The sequence below is a fragment of the Protopterus annectens genome, chromosome 9.part0 (assembly GCF_019279795.1).
Source record: "Protopterus annectens isolate FY-2018-M chromosome 9.part0, PAN1.0, whole genome shotgun sequence".
NCBI lineage: Eukaryota > Metazoa > Chordata > Ceratodontiformes > Protopteridae > Protopterus > Protopterus annectens.
In genome coordinates this window covers 645067618-645087299 of record NC_056743.1, presented here as the reverse complement: position 1 = coordinate 645087299, position 19682 = coordinate 645067618, and the positions used below count along the sequence as shown (strand labels likewise).

Here is a 19682-nt window from a genome sequence, read left to right as displayed (position 1 = left end):
GGATTAAGAGTTGTGAGAGTATAGGGGTGTTATTTGGTTGGTACAGTATTTTATGGGCAATAGTGAGTTGAGGGATTGCAAGATAGTTCTGAAACTCTAGCCAGCCTAGTAGTTTCAAGTTAAGACAGTGATGGGTTCTGTAGGGGTTACCGGTAGCGGCAATGTTATTATAGCAGGTTGCCAGTTTGTTGAGGTTGGTTTTCTTGAGGTTGGTAAAGATGGGTGAAGCATAGAGGAGAGTAGATATAAGATGGGAGTGAGCAATCCTAGTTCTAGTTGATGGCGTAAGAAATGGTCTAATTCGATATAAGGATCCTATTTTTCTGTTGACTAGTTTTATGGTGTTGTTAATGTGTTGGTTGAAAGAGAGATTATTGTCAATGGCAATTCCTAAAAGTTTAGTTGTAGATTCAGGTGAGATGACAGTGGCACTGTTAGAAGAGATGGTGAAGTTTAAAGGGGAGGTCCTGGAAGTGGGGGTGAAGAGGAGAAGTTTAGTTTTTTTAGCATTTAGTAAGAGGGACCGATTGGATAACCATGTTTCTACAGTATTAAAGATTTTTTGAGTAAGACAGATAAGTTCTGGGGTGGATGATGCTGAGCAGATGAGCGTGGAATCATCAGCATATTGAATGCAGGTTGCCTGAGGGATTATTGTTTGAAGATCATTTATGAAGAGGGAAAAGAGAAGTGGGCCAAGAATAGAGCCTTGTGGAACTCCGATAGAAACAGGCAATAGAGAAGAAATGTGGTTATTCCAAAGAACTGCTTGTTTTCTGTTTGTAAGATAGGAACTAAACCATTTAATGGCTGGGATATCAAAAGAGAGGGATTCAAGAGTAGTAATTAATAAAGAGTGGTTGACCATATCGAATGCTTTAGAGAGGTCAATGAAGAGAGCAGAAATTAATAAGACGTTAGGGGAGGGTCCTCGAACGGATTTCTTAATTCGCCTGTTGGAGTTCTCATTAACACACGATTTCTTCAAGTTTAATAATACTTATTACTTGCAAAGGGAAAGAACGGCAATGGGTGCGGCGTTCGCCCCAGTATACGCTATCTTATGCATGAGAAAACTAAAATCTTCAACATGGCTTTTTATAAAAAAATAGAGTAGTATTTTTTTAAAAGATATATAGATGATTTAATTGTTGTTTGCAAGGGGGAACTTGAGGAGTTTGAAGGGTTTATACAAGGGTTAGAAAAGAATGAATATGGCCTTGGGTTTACATTTAAAACAAGTAGGACATTCATCCAGTACCTGGATTTGGAATTTTATGTGGATAACAAATTTCTAATAGTGTTTAGACCTCATATAAAAGACACTGCAATTAATGTTTTTTTAACTGCCAATAGCATGCATGCCCCCCATCTTTTGGATTCTCTACCCTACGGTGATTTTTTACGGATCGCGAATAACACATCTGACAAGAAGGATTTATCTAATGAATTTAGGACAGTGATAGATAGACTTCTTAGTAGGGGATATAAAAACAGTATTTTGAAGTCAGCAGAAAACAGAGTTAAAAAAAAGTTAGGTCTAGCACATGAGACAGGACTTAGAGAGAGTGGAACCCCCATGTATAGGGAAAAGGAGTTGATTAGGGTGGAAACGCATGACCCTCTATTTTTTTGTAAACAAATTTTCTCCATTCTCGGACATTTTGAAACAACTGATAAATAGGTATTGGCCCATTGTCCTTAGTGATGAAAAATATGGGGACATTTTTCCACACAGGGTTACCTTCTCGTATGGAAGGTTTAAAATTTTAAAGAAATTATTATGGACGAGGAGACTGAGTAGTGCCTTCGACAGGAAGGGCAGTTTTCCCTGTGGCAGATGTCTGGTAGGAACATCAGGAATTTGGACGGGGAGAATATTAATGGGAAAACATACAGAGCTATGGACCTATATAATTGTGACTCAAAGGGAGTTGTGTACATAATTGGATGGAGTTGTATACCCACCAAATGGTATATTGGGCAGACCAAAAGATCTGCAAAGAGGAGAATGATGGAACATTTGGGTGATATCAGGAGAGATAGAGTAGAGAGTGCTGTGGCAGATCATTTTATACGAAAACATGGGGGTTCCAAAGAGTCTTTCTTTTTTAGTGTGTTAGTTCATAGTTTAGTACTAAGCTAACTACCCTTGCGAGCCATTTTAAGCCTAGCCAATTATACCTTGTGAGACTCAAACCGTGCACCTTGTGTTTGCAAGGCAAACACTTTAGCCATTAAGCCACCCTCCCAACCAAACCAAGATTAAACAGTGGGGATATTTTGGTAGACAGGTTACTTCAGTTGGAGACTAAATGTATTATAAATTACAGAACACTTTGCCCCAGGGGATTGAATTTAAAATTGAATTTGAACTTACAGTTCCGTTAGGACAAAGTTATGTTCTGACATAACATTCTGTTTCCCAGTGAACAAAGCAGTTAAATATTAAATAATATCAATCATGTTGAGGCACGAAGAAATCATTCATGAATGCATAATATAATGTTATGTTGCTTTCTCCTGTTCTTTATGGTCAGTCAATGGAATTTCTTTTTGCACAACGTTATATAGGGTGTCAGAGACATTGGGGCATTTGTATAATCAGAGCACATATACAATGAAGGGCTACAAGTTTGTATTTGTTTAATTCATGAAGGCACATGTGTTTTTATGCATGGTTTATATGTTTATACGGGCAATAAGGAAGGGGCACTTTAAGTGTTTTGATACTTTTTTAATGGCTGTATAAAGATCATTGGTTGAAAGTAATTTTAAAATTGATGATGTATGAGCATATAAGCAGCTGTTTGATGGAAATGGTTATTCCTTTGAAGGCGAAAGCCGTGGTACCGGACTGCATCAGTAAAAAGTTATATCACTTTTTTTCCTGGTGTTCAGTGTGTTTTTTTTGGATTATTTGGAACTTTGGATTTGTGTATGTTCACCAGGTCCTAAAATGTCAGTTGGTCATCGATGATCATTCCCAGATCATGCAGCTAAGACATGACAAAAGTAAAGGGAGTAAGGACAGTAGCTTGGAGGTTATTAATGTGGCATGAAAGACTATGGCAATAATCTTGGGCAGATTAAACTTGAACCTTTTAATTGACATTCACATCATCATGTCCTCCAGACAATCCTCATTTGTGCCCACATAATCCACCCACATTCCTAGAGAAACCAGAAGTAAAGCTGAGTATTATCAATGTACCTGCGATATTGGAAACGTCGCCACACATCCAACTTACTGAATGGGAGCATAGCATGATACATAAAAACAAATAGGCCCAAAATACAGCCCTGGGAGACCCTACGTATAACAGCGTAGTCAGAAACAGAGTTCCTTCAAAAGTGCACTCTTTGACTACAGCCTTTGATGTGACAGGCAAAATAATCAAAAATCATACCCCACAGCAGATTTTCAAATGCTCCAAGAAGATCAGATGGCCAAACATTTTGGTCACAGCAGATAGATCCAGAAGGATCAGGGCAGTGTAATACCTTTTATCTTGCACTGCTGGAAAATCATTAACCACATGAAGTGAGGACTGTTGCAATGATATGATAAACTTGGGGCATGAACTGATGTAGCTACATGAACCTGCTTACAAACCACCCTCGAAATAACCAATACATTCAAGGTTGGAGAATGTGCCACACAATTATTTATTGGCGATCCTTGCAGCACTTGACCATTATTCCTCTCTTTTGGCTGCTGTATAGACCCATCCATTCCTCTGAAGAGCAGCAATCATCAACCAATTTGTTTTCCTCGCAAGATGAGACCCTTTGGTTCATTCATTCCCCGTCGACATAAGAGTTAGCCACTAAGAGTGGTGCCATTATGCTCTAAAGAGTAGAGGGTTTTTTGTTTGTGCTCCTAAATCTTCCAATATGGCCACTGTGACTTCCGCAATCACTTATATGTGTTTCCATGTATACTAAGCCCTCAGATTATGCAGCTTGTGTCTGGTGCTTGCATGGACATCATCCTGTCCCATATGCTGCACATAATCTCTCTCTCTCTCTCTAAATACTGGCTCTAGATGATTGTCACTGTTGACTTGACACCTCGACTTCATGTGCAAAAATGTAAAAAATTTGTTTGTGGATAGATGGATGGAATGAGGCTGCTGTTTAGATCGATCACTTGTTTACACTATTGTTTCATTACTGCATCATGTCTCAATTTTTAAGGTAAGATGTTTCACATTTAAAATAAAATTTTTCCACCTGTGTAGTGATATAGCCAAGATTTTTGGAATTGCATGCTAGTTTCCAGAATGTACAGAGTGTAGCACTCTTCGCAAACATGTACCTTCTCTCCCACAGCACCAGACAATACATATTTCTACTTTCTTGAAGATTTATTAACAAAAAGAAAACAGGCCATTTAATAAAATCTGCAGGCCAGATTCAAAAACATTCTATATTAGGGGATATCGTGCTCTGCTAAGCATTTATGCATCTCTCAATTCTGCAAAGATTCTGGGACTCTTCATGCCACTTAAGCAAATGAGGAATCTCAAAGCCCTAAGCCCTACAACCCATTCTGAAACATGAAGCAGGCTTGCAATTATTGGCACTGAATGTCAATGTAAAATCTGCAAATAATGGCTTGTACCTCTCAGATGAATATTTTTTTCAAAAGTAGGTGTCACTCCACCTGCATGTTGGTATCAGTGCTATGGTTTGTACCTTGTGTAAAGGCTAGTAGCCTCCAATGCCAGTTCTGACATATAGGTGGAACTGTATTGTAGTCTGTGATTTGGCTGGGGTGACATGGAAATAGAGTGTTGGAGATATCCCCTTTATAGCAGTGGATGGCTTCAAACTACACATTTTATAAAAGTCTTGTCAATCTTTACAAAGCATGCAGGACTGAGTTTGGATTTATGTCACTATAGCAATAACAGCTTGGCCAAATGCAAATTGACTGAAAATCCAATACAAAACGTGTGGAAACCAAATCCTACTTGGTTGCAACTGTGAATAGATCCAAAAACAATTGACCATTTCACACAGAAATTGAAGTTAAAAAGTAGCTTTAATGAAAATTCAGAGTGAACACTCCTTATGTTAAGTGCTTTCATCCCTTCTGTGTTTGGGACTTCATCAGAAGCATTAATTACTTATTAAACAAACGTTAAAATAAACCCCAGTAACTTTAATTAATTCCCTTAAAGTCACAGTTAATGAATATGAACCTACTCAGTATAAAAAAATCTGTTAAAAAGCTAAAAACTCGAAAATAATCATTAAAATATTAGAAGGCAAATATTAAAAAAGCTCCCAGTTCATTTTTTTAACATACTCTTGAAACCCTACATTTTAATTAATTCATAATCAAAATTAATTAATTTCTTTGTACATTAAATGGTTTTGCCAATCTCCCCCATAGTAAGAGATTTGAACTTTTTTCCAAAATGAGAAATTGAAACTTAATAAAAACATTACAGACTATGACATGTCTAGCTAGAGCACTTTTACTACCATTTTTATTCATGCTCTAGTTATGCTGCTATATTCTTTTGTTTAAGGTGTTCTCCGTTTCCCCAATATAGAATGCTGTACATGAACAGCACCTTACTAAATAAACAATCCTGTCTATTCTACAACTGAACCTACCTTTTGTCATCCATTTCTGTATGCTGTCCAAAATCCATCTATTCTCATCTGAATCTATATAAGGGATTTGCCTACAGCACCCACATTATATGGTCTTGTATGTCCAGTTACTCTTTATCAAATCTGTGGCCAGTTTGATTGCATTAGATGTTCTAAGGCAGTGTATAAACTGCCTTGTACTTACTAAATATTTATTGCTTCTATCACTTGATAGTACAACCTGCAAGAGAGTAAGGACATGGAGGCAAACCTCTTGCATCAGCCGACTATCAGTAAGCATTATAAATCTGCAGCACTACATCACTCACAGCACACTACTAAAATTATAACTTGAGCTGAGGCGGTAAAGACAAATTTACCAAAGCTTCCTAGAACAAGACCTAAAAGATTTCAGCCTTCAACACACCATGAAACATCTACCACTCTGTTCTCACATACCACAACTCCACAGATGTGACCCAAGAATTACCAGGAAAGCAGGCCTACACCAGTAAAGCCCACTGAGTCTGCTGCCACACAGGGAAATGTGTTAGTCATATGTAACTCTATAGTTAGGTACACTGCTTGTCCAGTGACAGGATCCATGATGCCACAATGGCCCTGAGATCCCCTTCATCCAGACAAGTATGATTACAACCTAGTGGTGGCCTACGTAGGAGTGAAGGACCCAAGGCACTCCATCCAAGGGGATATGCAGAGAGACACGATGGTACTTAATGTGAATGTATTGCAGGCAGGAAATACGGATCTTGAATAGTATCTTTCATTCCCTAAAAATGATGCATAGATATGAAGACAAGATAATTGGCTTTAACTATTGGCTAAGTAGTTGATATTATTCTAAGAAGATCCAGGATATGTCAGTCAAGGATGAAATGGTAGATAAGACTTCTGTTTCTCCAGGGATGGCTTACATCACTCATTCCAGGGCTTCCACATACTAGATAAAGCTTTTGCTGCCAGTATAGTACTTTTTTTAGGCATAATCTTGCTAATGGACAGTCCTTTGTAGCAAATAGAAACCCAGATTCAGACACCATCATTGTGGCACTACTCAGTGCTAGGAGACTAAACAGAAATATGCCAGAACTTGAGGCCCTCATACAACTTGCACAAATTAATTTCTGTGTATTTGAGACGTGTTTTCAATACAATGACAGCACTCCATTTATACCAGGGTTTAAAGCATATTATGCCTTCATACCCTTGCATAACTGTAGGGGAGTATCTGCATTTGTCAGAAACACCATTGCCTCACATCAAATTAGCCACAACTCTAACTTGGACTCCTCTCCTTAAAATCAAAATCAACCTTAACAAAGCCAACTATTACATCATTGTTAACTACAGATCTATATCAAACCCTTCCCCATTAAATATCAAACCAAATATTTTCTTGAAAGGAGACTGAACTTACTCAAGCACTGACTGGCACACTAATACCTCTAAAAATGGATGTGCTCAAGTACTTATAGATGTTGTTAATACCAAAGTACCAGACACAATTGTAAAACTACCCACTGGAGACTTTAATATCCTTGACCTGGTCCTTATCAACGTAATCCCTGCCTGTACCCTACCCTGCATCTCCTCATCCCAGGTTAAGACTGACTACAAATCAGTCATCTTCTCTGTCAGGCCTAATGATACCACACCACCACCAAATGAAGCCATCTTTAGAGATTTCTCCAAGGCAAAGCTATTTCAACTTGTAGCAGATCTATGCAAACCTCCCAACAATTCACTTCAAAAGGACCCAACTGAGAGCACTGCCACATTCATCTCCATTTTTAACAGCTGCTGAATAGCTGTATAGAGACGTCTGTACCCATCCACCCTAAATATAGTGGTAAACTCAAGAATAAACACCTCTGGTGGAACTCCAATATTAATAAACCATATAACAAAAGAAGGAAAATAATGAAATGTTGTAAATGATTCACATCCCCCTACCTCAAGGCCACAATGGAACATGCCAGCACTGAACTTAGGAGCACTATTGGACAATCTAAAGCAGAGTGAAAACTTAAGGTCACTACAAATACCAAAGGAAACAAGAAACCCTTCTTCAGTTATATCAGGAGGCTTAAGAAATAGTGTTCAACAATACACTGAGCTCATGTAGAATAATGTATAATAATTTCACTCATTCTAATCTTAAGGATATAGGTAATATATTAGCAGACAAAGTTGGTACATTTAAGCCCTCTGTCCACACTGTTGCACCCACTATCCTTGAAAATTTAGTTTCACCTGCAGTCAGCTTGGTACAATCTTAGAATCCATGTCAAAGGATAAAAATTATATTTCTGTGAAACCAGAAAACATGCCTCACTACATTCTGATCAGTGCCCAGTGTGCACTATCTACACCTCTTCTTAAACTGTTCAACTTCCACAAGATTTGTGCCTGATGCCTAGAGAACACCACTGTGACTCCTTTTCACAATGGTGGCCCCTCTACAGACATAGGTAATTAGAGGCCCATCAGTCACACCAGCCTTACATGCAAAGCCATAAAATGTATCATAGCAAACCTCATTCATGCAGACATAAGCAACTGAACTTTACAGCCCACTCAGTCTGGTTTTGTGAACAGCAGGTCCTGTTTTCTGAACCTAGTAAACTTCTTTGAAAATGTTACATAATCATCATCAACCCCCTTTTTCCCATTTTACATTGAGCCATTGCATAAACTGTCAGCAACTCTCTTGATTCAAGGTCACTCTCCTACATTCTTTGACAGTCACGTCTGCCTGTTGCAGGTTTTCTCATGTAATTTATCCATCTCTTGCTATGTGCCCTTGCCTTCTTCCTGTCTCACCTAAATCAACTTTAATAAATCACTTCTGCTTTCCTGCACATATGACTAAGCCATCTTAATCTTATCTCTTTAACCTTCTCTGCAAATGGGGTTAGTTTGCTTTCCACTCTGGACATCCTTGTTTCTTCATTTGTACCACAGTATAAATCCTATTACCTGTATCAAACATTTCATCTGCATTTCGCAAGATTCTTCAGCTGTTCTGCCTTCACTACCCAGATTTCTGTCATACATTGCCCACAACATTTTTTTAGTCATTGCTTAAGCACAAAAAAATTGAAAGTTTACACGAAGAATACTACTGTGCAACTGTTGCAAAATTATATTAAACCACAATAATGATATTTCTTTATGATTTAAGTAACCATCTTTGTTTTACCCACCCCAGACCATTTCAGAAATGTTGTCAAATGTTGCATAACTTTTCAGTTCTGTTACTGTGAAGTCTTAGTAATACAGTTTAGCTGTTTGTTTTACTAAGAAAATTTTATTAGGGCATGCACCATCCTCTTATTATTTATTATTAATATTTATTAACTACATAAACTGACTTTAATCACCCATAGAGAGTATCGCTTAACTTTGGGTAGAGGCTGTCTAAGCCATTTTCTCTGAGATTCAGGAAGAAGCAATTCCTTCTTTAGGTTATCAGTAGTTACAGCTTCTCCAAATAAAAAATCTTGGTTTAAATTGTTTTAGATTGTTTGTGGGACATGAAATTGCTGTGTCAAAAATAGTAACTGGAATATATATTCTTGACGGATATTTTTTTCCATAAAAATAGCATGTTTAAATGGATAAGTTTTCATAAAGTCTATTAAGGGAAGTAAAGAATTGAGACATGCAAAACTCATCTTACAAACCCCATTGCCCTTGATTATGAAACTGAAAGTAGTAAATACAAGAAAGGTTAGAAGGGGTGGGTAAAATGTAGATGATTGTGTATCTTTGTTCCCTAATAAGTTTGAGTTTATATATGTTGATGATGATGATATTAATTCTGCAAACATGGACATTTGCTGCAAAAAATGTAATTAAATCACTTTAATATAGAACTAGAAATCAAATTCAGTGACATATTTATTTTTAATTTGAAAAAAAAAAAAACTACGGCATTTCTGTAAATTTGCACAACACACAGAATGCATTGTCAGGTTCAGCTGCTGATTAGCTTCATTGTGTAGTCCCAGGTTTGATTTCATGAGTCTCCATGTGCCTACTATGCGTTTCTAAGCAAGTTACTTAACCAAACAAAGCTCTTGTTTGCACCCCCCCCCCCCAAAAAAGTTATCTGTACCTAGTGAATTTATACAGTTAATGAATAAATTAACAAAAAAAAAGGTTTTTTTAAGAGCTGTAATTTGTTACTCTGTTCATTTTCGTAAGTAATTTCAATTCTAATGCTACCAGTTTTTCAGCTAAAAGAGGTTCAAGTTTTCTTGTCTTGAGAAAATTATATAGTTAATGCTGGCAGCAGAAATCAGTCTCTTGCAGAAATTAATCTTGTATGTAATTTCTCACCAAATTATAAGCATTTGATTCTAAAGTCATGCTATCTAGGACTACATATTTAAAAAAATACATGATGATGCCTAAAGCACCCTTTTATTGTCTCCCTTCCCTAGCTGCTGCCTGATTCGCTTTCCTTTAGTCCAGATTTGTCCTGTGCACATCCTGGTAGGTTGTATAAGGCATTTTTTCATTCATTCATTTTGATACTTTGTGAAATACGCATCCAGCCAAGTAATACCATGTTGATATGAAAGGTATCTTTGTAACAAAGTGAATAGTAAAACTGTGTCAGTCCTCAATGGTTTCTGAATGACATAAATATGGTATTTAAGACAAGTAAAAGCAGATTGTACAGGTGCACAGTACTCAGTAACAGGATTGAAATAGCTTCCTAGAGAAAATAGACAATATACATACCATTAACAGATCAAGTATCTGCTTATCTTTTGGTTACAATTTCCAAAATATCAGAGAACAAGTATCTTTAAGAATATTAGTGCAGCGTTCTTTAGATTTGAGGGTGAGAGTAAATAACTGACAAGTGCAAAAGAAAAAAAAAACTTTCAGATACTCTCTTGCTTGTATGGTCTGAAATAATGTTGATCCTAAACTAAGAGTAATGCATAAGAGATCAAGGAGAAAGACATATTTATTATTGTAAGGTCCTCTAGGTAGTTTAACATGCATAAAGTCATTTCACAACGTACAGTAGCTGTTATAAACTGGAAATACAGCCAAACATGCATTAATAGTTATAAGCAGCAAATACAGACCAGACTTTTTAACATGGTAATATACACAATCTAAATTACTCGAAATAAGCTTCCTACAAGTTTTTTCCAGCTTCTGACTGTTTTTCAACTGCAATTTATAAGAACACAGATCAGGATGATATTTTTGAAGATTACAGAAATGCTTTTAACTCTAACCTGTGTATTTTAGCAAAATGTATAGAACGTAGGTTTACTAAAACACTGGTAAGGACTTACCTTTCAGTGTGTTAACCATGGGTGACACTGATATGTACAGAACGAAATATAAAAGACAAACCATCTTCATCCACAGGAGCTATGGCTTTTTACTAGAATTCTAGTATGTACAAAAAAGGAAGTTATGCTGTATGCTAGTCCATGCTAGCAAGGAAGGAAATGAACACTGGATGAGCAACTAATAATAGCCAATTATCACCAGGCAACATGTGAAACTTATTTTTATTTGACTACGTTTTTAATTTAAAAGATTTTTTTGGATTAAAAAAACACTTGCAATTGCATTTCACCGCAGCATACATACCAACGTTGTAATTGTTTTAGTCCATCCATTTTAGTCGTGCTGCCAGCATCCTAACTGCAATGAATACTTTTTACTTGTAAACACTTTGCAGTTTATAAATACTTTTCATCTCTGAAGACGTTGAAGTGTACGAATACTCCTCAGTTAGGCAGCCCTTACGATGTACGAATACTTTAGACCTATGAACCCTTGCAGTTTATAAAAACTTTTCACCTATGAACAACTTTGCTTTTCACCTATGAACAACTTTGCTTTTCACCTATGAACACCTCACAGTGTACGAATGCTTTTCACATATGAACACCTTACAGTGTACAAATGCTTCTCACCTATGAACACCTAACAGTGTACGAATGCTTTTCACTTATGAACACCTTACAGTGTACAAATGCTTTTCACATATGAACACCTTACAGTGTACAAATGCTTTTCACATATGAACACCTTACAGTGTACGAATGCTTTTCACATATGAACACCTTACAGTGTACGAATGCTTTTCACTTATGAACACCTCACAGTATACGAATGCTTTTCACCTATGAACACCTCACAGTGTACAAATGCTTTTCACCTATGAACACCTGACAGTGTATGAATGCTTTCCACCTATGAACACCTCACAGTGTACGAATGCTTTTCATATATGAACACCTAACAGTGTACGAATGCTTTTCACCTATGAACACCTTACAGTGTACGAATACTTTACACCTATGAACACCTTGCAGTTTATAAAAACTTTTCACCTATGAACAGCTTTGCTTTTCACCTATGAACAACTTTGCTTTTCACCTATGAACACCTCACAGTGTACGAATGCTTTTCACCTATGAACACCTCACAGTGTGTGAATGCTTTTCACATATGAACACCTTACAGTGTACAAATGCTTCTCACCTATGAACACCTAACAGTGTACAAATGCTTTTCACCTATGAACACCTTACAGTGTACAAATGCTTTTCACCTCTGAACACCTCACAGTGTACAAATGCTTTTCACCTATGAACACCTCACAGTGTATGGATGCTTTTCATATATGAACACCTAACAATGTACGAATGCTTTTCACCTATGAACACCTTACAGTGTACGAATGCTTTTCACTTATGAACACCTTACAGTGTACGAATGCTTTTCACTTATAAACACCTTACAGTGTACAAATGCTTTTCACATATGAACACCTTACAGTGTACGAATGCTTTTCACCTATGAACACCTTACAGTGTACGAATGCTTTTCACTTATGAACACCTTACAGTGTACAAATGCTTTTCACCTATGAACAACTTACAGTGTATGAATGCTTTTCACTTATGAACACCTTATAGTGTACGAATGCTTTTCACATATGAACACCTTACAGTATACGAATGCTTTTCATATATGAACACTTTGAGTTTATAAATGCTTTTCGCCTGTGGAGACCTTGCAGTGTACAAATACTTTTCACCTTTGAAGACCTTGCAGTTTATAAATGATTTTCACCTATGAAGACCTTGCAGTGCACGAATACTTCTCAGTTAGGCAGACCTTATAGTGTACAAATACTTTTCACCTATAAATACCTAGCAGTGTATGGATACATTTCACACATAAACAACTTGCAGTGTATGAATACTTTTTACCTAAAAACACTTTTCATTGTAAGATTACTTTTCACCTATAAACACCTTACAGTGTCCGAAAACCTTTCACATATGAACAACTTACAGTGTATGAATGCTTTTCACTTATGAACACCTTACAGTGTACGAATGCTTTTCAAATATGAACACCTTACAGTGTACAAATGCTTTTCACCTAACAACACCTAACAGTGTACGAATGCTTTTCACTTATGAACACCTTACAGTGTACGAATGCTTTTCACCTATGAACACTTTACAGTGTACAAACGCTTTTCACCTATGAACATCTTACAGTGTATGAATGCTTTTTACTTATGAACACCTTACAATGTACGAATGCTTTTCACATATGAACACCTCACAGTGTACGAATGCTTTTTATATATGAACACCTAATAGTGTACGAATTATTTTTACCTATGAACACCTTACAGTGTACGAATACTTTGCACCTATGAACACCTTGCAGTTTATAAAAACTTTTCACCTATGAACAGCTTTGCTTTTCACCTATGAACAACTTTGCTTTTCACCTATGAACACCTCACAGTGTACGAATGCTTTTCACCTATGAACACCTCACAGTTTATGAATGCTTTTCACATATGAACACCTTACAGTGTACGAATGCTTCTCACCTATGAACACCTAACAGTGTACAAATGCTTTTCACCTATGAACACCTTACAGTGTACGAATGCTTTTCACCTATGAACACCTCACAGTGTACGAATGCTTTTCACCTATGAACACCTCACAGTGTACGAATGCTTTTCATATATGAACACCTAACAGTGTACGAATGCTTTTCACCTATGAACACCTTACAGTGTACGAATGCTTTTCACTTATGAACACCTTACAGTGTACGAATGCTTTTCACTTATAAACACCTTACAGTGTACAAATGCTTTTCACATATGAACACCTTACAGTGTACGAATGCTTTTCACCTATGAACACCTTACAGTGTACGAATGCTTTTCACTTATGAACACCTTACAGTGTACAAATGCTTTTCACCTATGAACAACTTACAGTGTATGAGTGCTTTTCACTTTCACTTCGCTTTAACACCTTATAGTGTACGAATGCTTTTCACATATGAACACCTTACAGTATACGAATGCTTTTCATATATGAACACTTTGAGTTTATATATGCTTTTCACCTGTGGAGACCTTGCAGTGTACGAATACTTTTCACCTTTGAAGACCTTGCAGTTTATAAATGATTTTCACCTATGAAGACCTTGCAGTGTAAGAATACTTCTCAGTTAGGCAGACCTTATAGTGTACAAATACTTTTCACCTATAAATACCTAGCAGTGTACGGATACTTTTCACATATAAACAACTTGCAGTTTATGAATACTTTTCACCTGTGAAGACCTTACAGTGTACAAATACTTTTCACCTAGAAACACCTTGCAGTGTATGAATACTTTTTATCTATAAATACCTTTCATTGTAAGAATACTTTTCACCTACAAACACCTTACAGTGTCCGAATACCTTTCACCTGTGAAGACTTCCCAGTGTATGTGCTATTATGTATCAGAACAGCACAGAGGTGTCGTGAAGTGTTTGATCTTTGATTCAGTCCTTAAATGAGGTTCTGTCTGTGCAGTCTGATCAGGTTTCTACATGAGTTTTCTCTACCTGCTCTCATTTTCTCATGCGTTCCAAAGACAGGTTAAAGGGGAATTGGCACCCCTTTAAATTTTGAAAGTGTGTGCGTGTGTGTGTGTGTGTGTGTGTGTGTGTGTGTGTGTGTGTGTGTGTGTGTGTACGTATATCCATGATAAACTGGTGTCTCATCCAGGATTAGTTCTCTGCCTTATGCCAGCTAAGTACTGATATAAGTATAGTACTCAATAAAATAACTCAGTGTTATAGTAAAATAAACATTTCAATAGGACTTCTTAATTCATCACACCACTGCCTTGCTACTCAACTGAAGTGGCTTGAATTCCGAAACTATGCTACTATTTTAACCAAAAATGTCACACAAAGTACTATATCAAACACATGCATATCTGCACTTCACCAGTGGTATGTACACAATCACAACCTCCACTCCAAAGATAAAGGCATGACTGTTGCAACAAAGGCACATTTCTCATAAGGTGATTTGCTCTACTCAAATTATCGTCAAATTATGGAACAAAGTTTCTTCAGATCTAAAACTTACAAGTAACCCTAGACTCTTAAAAACACCAGAAGTCGCAACTTCAGCACTCCAAAATTTGCAGATGTGATCTTTTTTCCTCTTAATATTTCTATAGCTATTAACCAGTCCAGCTACTGACACCCTCCATAATCACCTATTTTAAGCACAATACCTCCTGGCTTTCTTCTTCTTCCTAACTTTTTATTTTTTATCTCCTTCCTGTTAACCTCTATATTGCTTTAATCTTGCTCAATGCACTGCATCTTCAGTACCTACTTACTATCAACAGCTGCTAACATGCTGATCTATCAGCTCTTCATGCACAGGATGTGAAAACTTACTATTTTACTTTCAAATGTGTACCATCTAATATATTGTATTACTGGACTAGTGATTTATTATTGTGTTTTATGCTTATTTGTGAACAGCTTCTTTTGCATACTCTTGTTTTAAATGTAACATTACTTACGTGCTGTATAGAACTTTTCTTCCCAGGTCTCCACTGAAAAGGAGCTTTGCCCACATGGACTGTCCTGGCTACCAAATGTAATGAATGAATGAATGAATAAATACAACTTCAAGCACTCCAAGGTATTTTATTAACATAGGAAAATAGAAACATAGGACCAATATTAGACAAGTGATCAGGAGGACCATAAGATGCCTAACTATATATGCCTTTAAGAAGGCCCATTTAAAAGTTCACACTTCCCTTTCAAGCACTTAATTATACTTTTAGTTGTTGCTCATCAATATTGTATAAAGTTCATGTGGGAGTAGATTGCTAAATGCCAGAATGCTGCATTTTTTGACATTGAGGGTAAGGTCTTTTCTACTGCACCATTTGTGTACAATGTTAAGTGACAATTGAAAGGGGGTGTTCATAGGAGATTACTAGGCTATTAACCCGGAGGTCATTTTAAGCCTAACTGTTTTAACCCAATGTAATATCATAGAAGTACTAGTCAGTACCCCAGATTGCATTTAGTAATGACTGCCCATGTCCAGGATTGTGGGCCCAATCAGGAGGACTGAGGTCAGTGCTCACAGTCTTGCGGTCATCTGCATATTTGGTGAAATACTGCAGTGGAGTCACTTTTAGTATCTGAGAAAGGATGCCAAAAAGGACTGGCTAAATGATAGAGCCTTGAAGGACTCTACTGGTGACAGGAAATGGTGATGATATAAGCTTTTCTTACCTGTTGTACACCAATGCTGCAACCAGTAGGCCAAAGTTGTTATGGCTTCAGTTACCTTTTTACCCATATTGTTTATTCTTAATTTTTCCTTTTTGTTTTTTTTTATTAGTATGCTAATATTGCTTTAGATTTTTCTTGCATTGTCTATGTTAATAGGTTCATAGGTAGGTACTAGGCTACTGGCTCTAGGGCCTATATAAGCCTAGCCAAAAGGTACTCTGCCTTTTGCCACCCAAGAAAATGATTTTCCTGTGCCACTGGTGAGCAGAACCACAGAAGTGATCCCCGGGCTGAATTTCCTATCTCCCATCCAATCAAGATTTTTCTTGAAGAGTGCTAATGAGGAGCTTTGTTTGATATAGATAGGTAGTTTGTTCCAGAGTATGGAAAGTCTCTGGGACAGGAATCTATCCCTCCAGCATGTTCTGTTTATTGTGGTGACAAGGTTTAGGTCTCTAGAGCATGTAGCTCGGAGAGATTGGGATTTCTTTAAGTGGAGCATGTCCAAAAGCTCTGGGTTTGACATAGCTTTGTGTGTTAGGCAGAGATCGCCTCTGAGTAGGCGATATGCGATGGAGTAAAGCTGCAGTTTTTTTGAGACAGTCTGCGTAGGGCATCTGTCTGAGGCTGGTAATCCTCTTTGTGAGGTATTTCTGCGGCCTTTCCAGTTGTTATAGATGTCTTGTGAGGTACATACCAAAAGGGGCGTTATACTCTATAATGGGTCTAATGAGTGATGAGTAGACGGGAACAATGACCTCCTTTTTCCTGGATGAGAAACCTTTTGTGATGAGGTGGGCCACATAGAAGGATTTCCTGACTACTGTGGCGATGTGATTATCAAAGGAGAGACTACTGTCCAGCTGTGTCCCAAGGTCTCTTATCACACTGTTGGTGTTAAGTAGACTACCACCTATGTGGTAGTTCATGGGTGCAGAGTTTTTACCAAAAGGGATGACAATGCACTTTTTGACATTGAGCTTGAGGCCATGGCTTTGACACCAGACATTTGTCTCAGCAAGGCCCTTTTGTAGGATGTCCACATCTTTTGGAATTTTGATTATGGCTCCTAGTTTGCAGTCATCTGCAAACTTCATTAGCCAAAGACCTTCAGTGTTAGCCTGTACTTCAGAGAAGTAGATACCAAACAGGAGAGGACCCAGGACTGAACCCTGTGGTACTCCACTTGTCACTGGTCTGAAGTTGGATTTGGAGTCTGCTACTTTCACAGTGTGGGTTCTGTCAGTGAGCCAGTTGGCAAACCATCTTGTGACATAGGGATTTATACCTAGTTTAGTGAGTTTATCTATAATTCCAGAGTAGGGGATGGTGTCAAAAGCCTTGGTGAGATCTAGATAGGCTTTGTGAACCACCTTACCCTCATCTACGGCTTTGGTGATGGCTTCAAAGAAGTCTATCAGGTTTAGGAGACATGATCTGCCTTTTACAAACCCGAACTTGGTGGAGTCCTAATTTGGAGATTACCAATGTCATTGTTTATAAGTTCCATGATGATACGTTCCATAGCCTTGCAGACTAGGCTCATCAGGCTAATAGGGCAGTAGTTTCTGGGGTCTGTGGTGGCTCCCCCTTTGTGGAGTAGGATAACTGTCACTGTGCATCATTCAGTGGGCACATAGCCTGAGGTGAGGCTATGATTGAACATGGTACTTAGGTGGGGTGCCAGTTTGTTATGTAGTTCATGTAGAACGCAGCCTGGGATGTTGCCAGGTCCCATGTATGCTGTGTTCTTGGCTTTGGAGCGTGTGTTTTTTTACATGTGCAGCCATGATTACAGAAACGTTGCATTCTTCCAGTATAGAGATGGGCCCTTTAGGGGATGAGAGGGGGGTAAAGTTAGCACTGAACCTATCTGCCAGGATGTTGGCAATATCAGTTGGTTCTGTATATTTAGTGCCATTGTGCTATCTGAGTGTTGCCATTGAGATTCTTGACATAGCTATAGAATGCTTTGTGGTTGTCTTTAGAGTCAGTGGTGATTTTGTTTTCATAACTAGCTTTGGAGGATTTTCTGAGGGATCTCAGCTTCTTACTGAGGCTGACCAGGGAGTTCCTCCAATCATGGGATTTTACTCTTTTTTGCAACAGTTTCTTTCTTCTGTTGTAGTGTTTGTTTATGGCAGGGGACCACCAAATTGGCTTCCTTTTTTTTGGAGGATAGCATCTTGGTTCTGTTAGGGATTGCACGATCCATGCACTTGTGTAAGTTCTTACAAAGTGCATTTGTGTAGGATTCAGCAGTCATACCTCTATTGTCCGTCAGCATGGGTGTCATGAAGTTTGCCACTTCTGTCTTAGGAAGCGTGAAGTTGGCTTTGGAGAATTGTTTTACAGTGGTTTCTCTAATGGAGGGTAGGGGAGGGATGTGGATGTCTAGGGTGATTAGCTTGTGGTCGGATCTGACCAACAAGGAACTGACCTCTGGTGTGGAGCACCGGTTGCCCATGTTGGTAATAACCAGGTCTAGGATATTGTTGACCCCGGTGGTGGTGTGGATAAGTTGATCCAAGGCATTGGAATTTATGAATTCCAGAAAATTGAGCACAAGAGTTGGTACATGAGTAGTTTTCCCAGTTAATGGTGGGGTAGTTGAAATCACCCATTATTAGGGTGTTAGGTTGTACCCTAATATTTTCCAGTGTATCAAGAAATGAGTAGTGGGAATCCTGGGGCATGGTGGGGGATCTGTAGCAAGCTACAATTTGGATTGCGGTCTTGCCCAGAGTTAGTTGCACTTGGATAATTTCAGATGCATTATGCTGAGCAACTAGTCTGAGGTGTGGATATCCTTAATGAATATGGACATGCCTCCGCCTTTAGTGTTTCGGTCCAGGTTAGGTGGCCAAAAGGTATGGTATGAATTACAGCCTGATAATGCAGGGGTACTCTCTGGAGCCTTGAACCAGGTCTCTGTCACTGCACAGATGTCAATGTTCTCCATTTTAAGGAGTACCTCAAGTGAGTATATTTAAGGTTTAGACTTCTAGCATTGAGTAGCAATACCCGCAGATTCTGCTTTTTTGTACCTATTATGGTGGTGAATTTGTCATTTGAACCTTGCCTAAAAAATGGCACTATAGGGGTGGCTAGAGCCTTAGCCAGTATCCAGAATCCCAGGGGTGACAGGTGCAGGCCATCTCTGGCAAAGCATTGTGGTTTGTCGATCATCTCATCCCAGGCAGACAGATACTGGATCCCCTTAGAATGACACCAGAAGCTTAGCCAATTGTTGAAGTCAATCATTTTGTCCTTGTACTGTGGTATAATTCTGGGTGATGGTAGGATGCTACTCAGAGCTAGGGTCATACCTGACTGGGCTACAAGATCGGACTGCTCCTCCATGTCCCTTTTCATGTAGTCCAGGGAGGTACATCTCAGGTCATTCACACCAACA

General features: G+C 38.2%; 1 protein-coding gene across 1 annotated transcript in view; it reads right to left on the bottom strand.

Moving 5' to 3' along the window:
* The window catches only part of LOC122810558, a 198705-nt gene extending 187658 nt beyond the window's left edge, over positions 1-11047 (bottom strand). Inside the window, exon 1 of the mRNA XM_044082139.1 lies at positions 10956-11047. Coding sequence (XP_043938074.1) covers positions 10956-11025 — 70 coding nt within the window. The 5' untranslated portion in view covers positions 11026-11047. The remainder of the gene's footprint in view (positions 1-10955) is intronic.
* Between the last annotated feature and the right edge of the window lie 8635 nt (positions 11048-19682).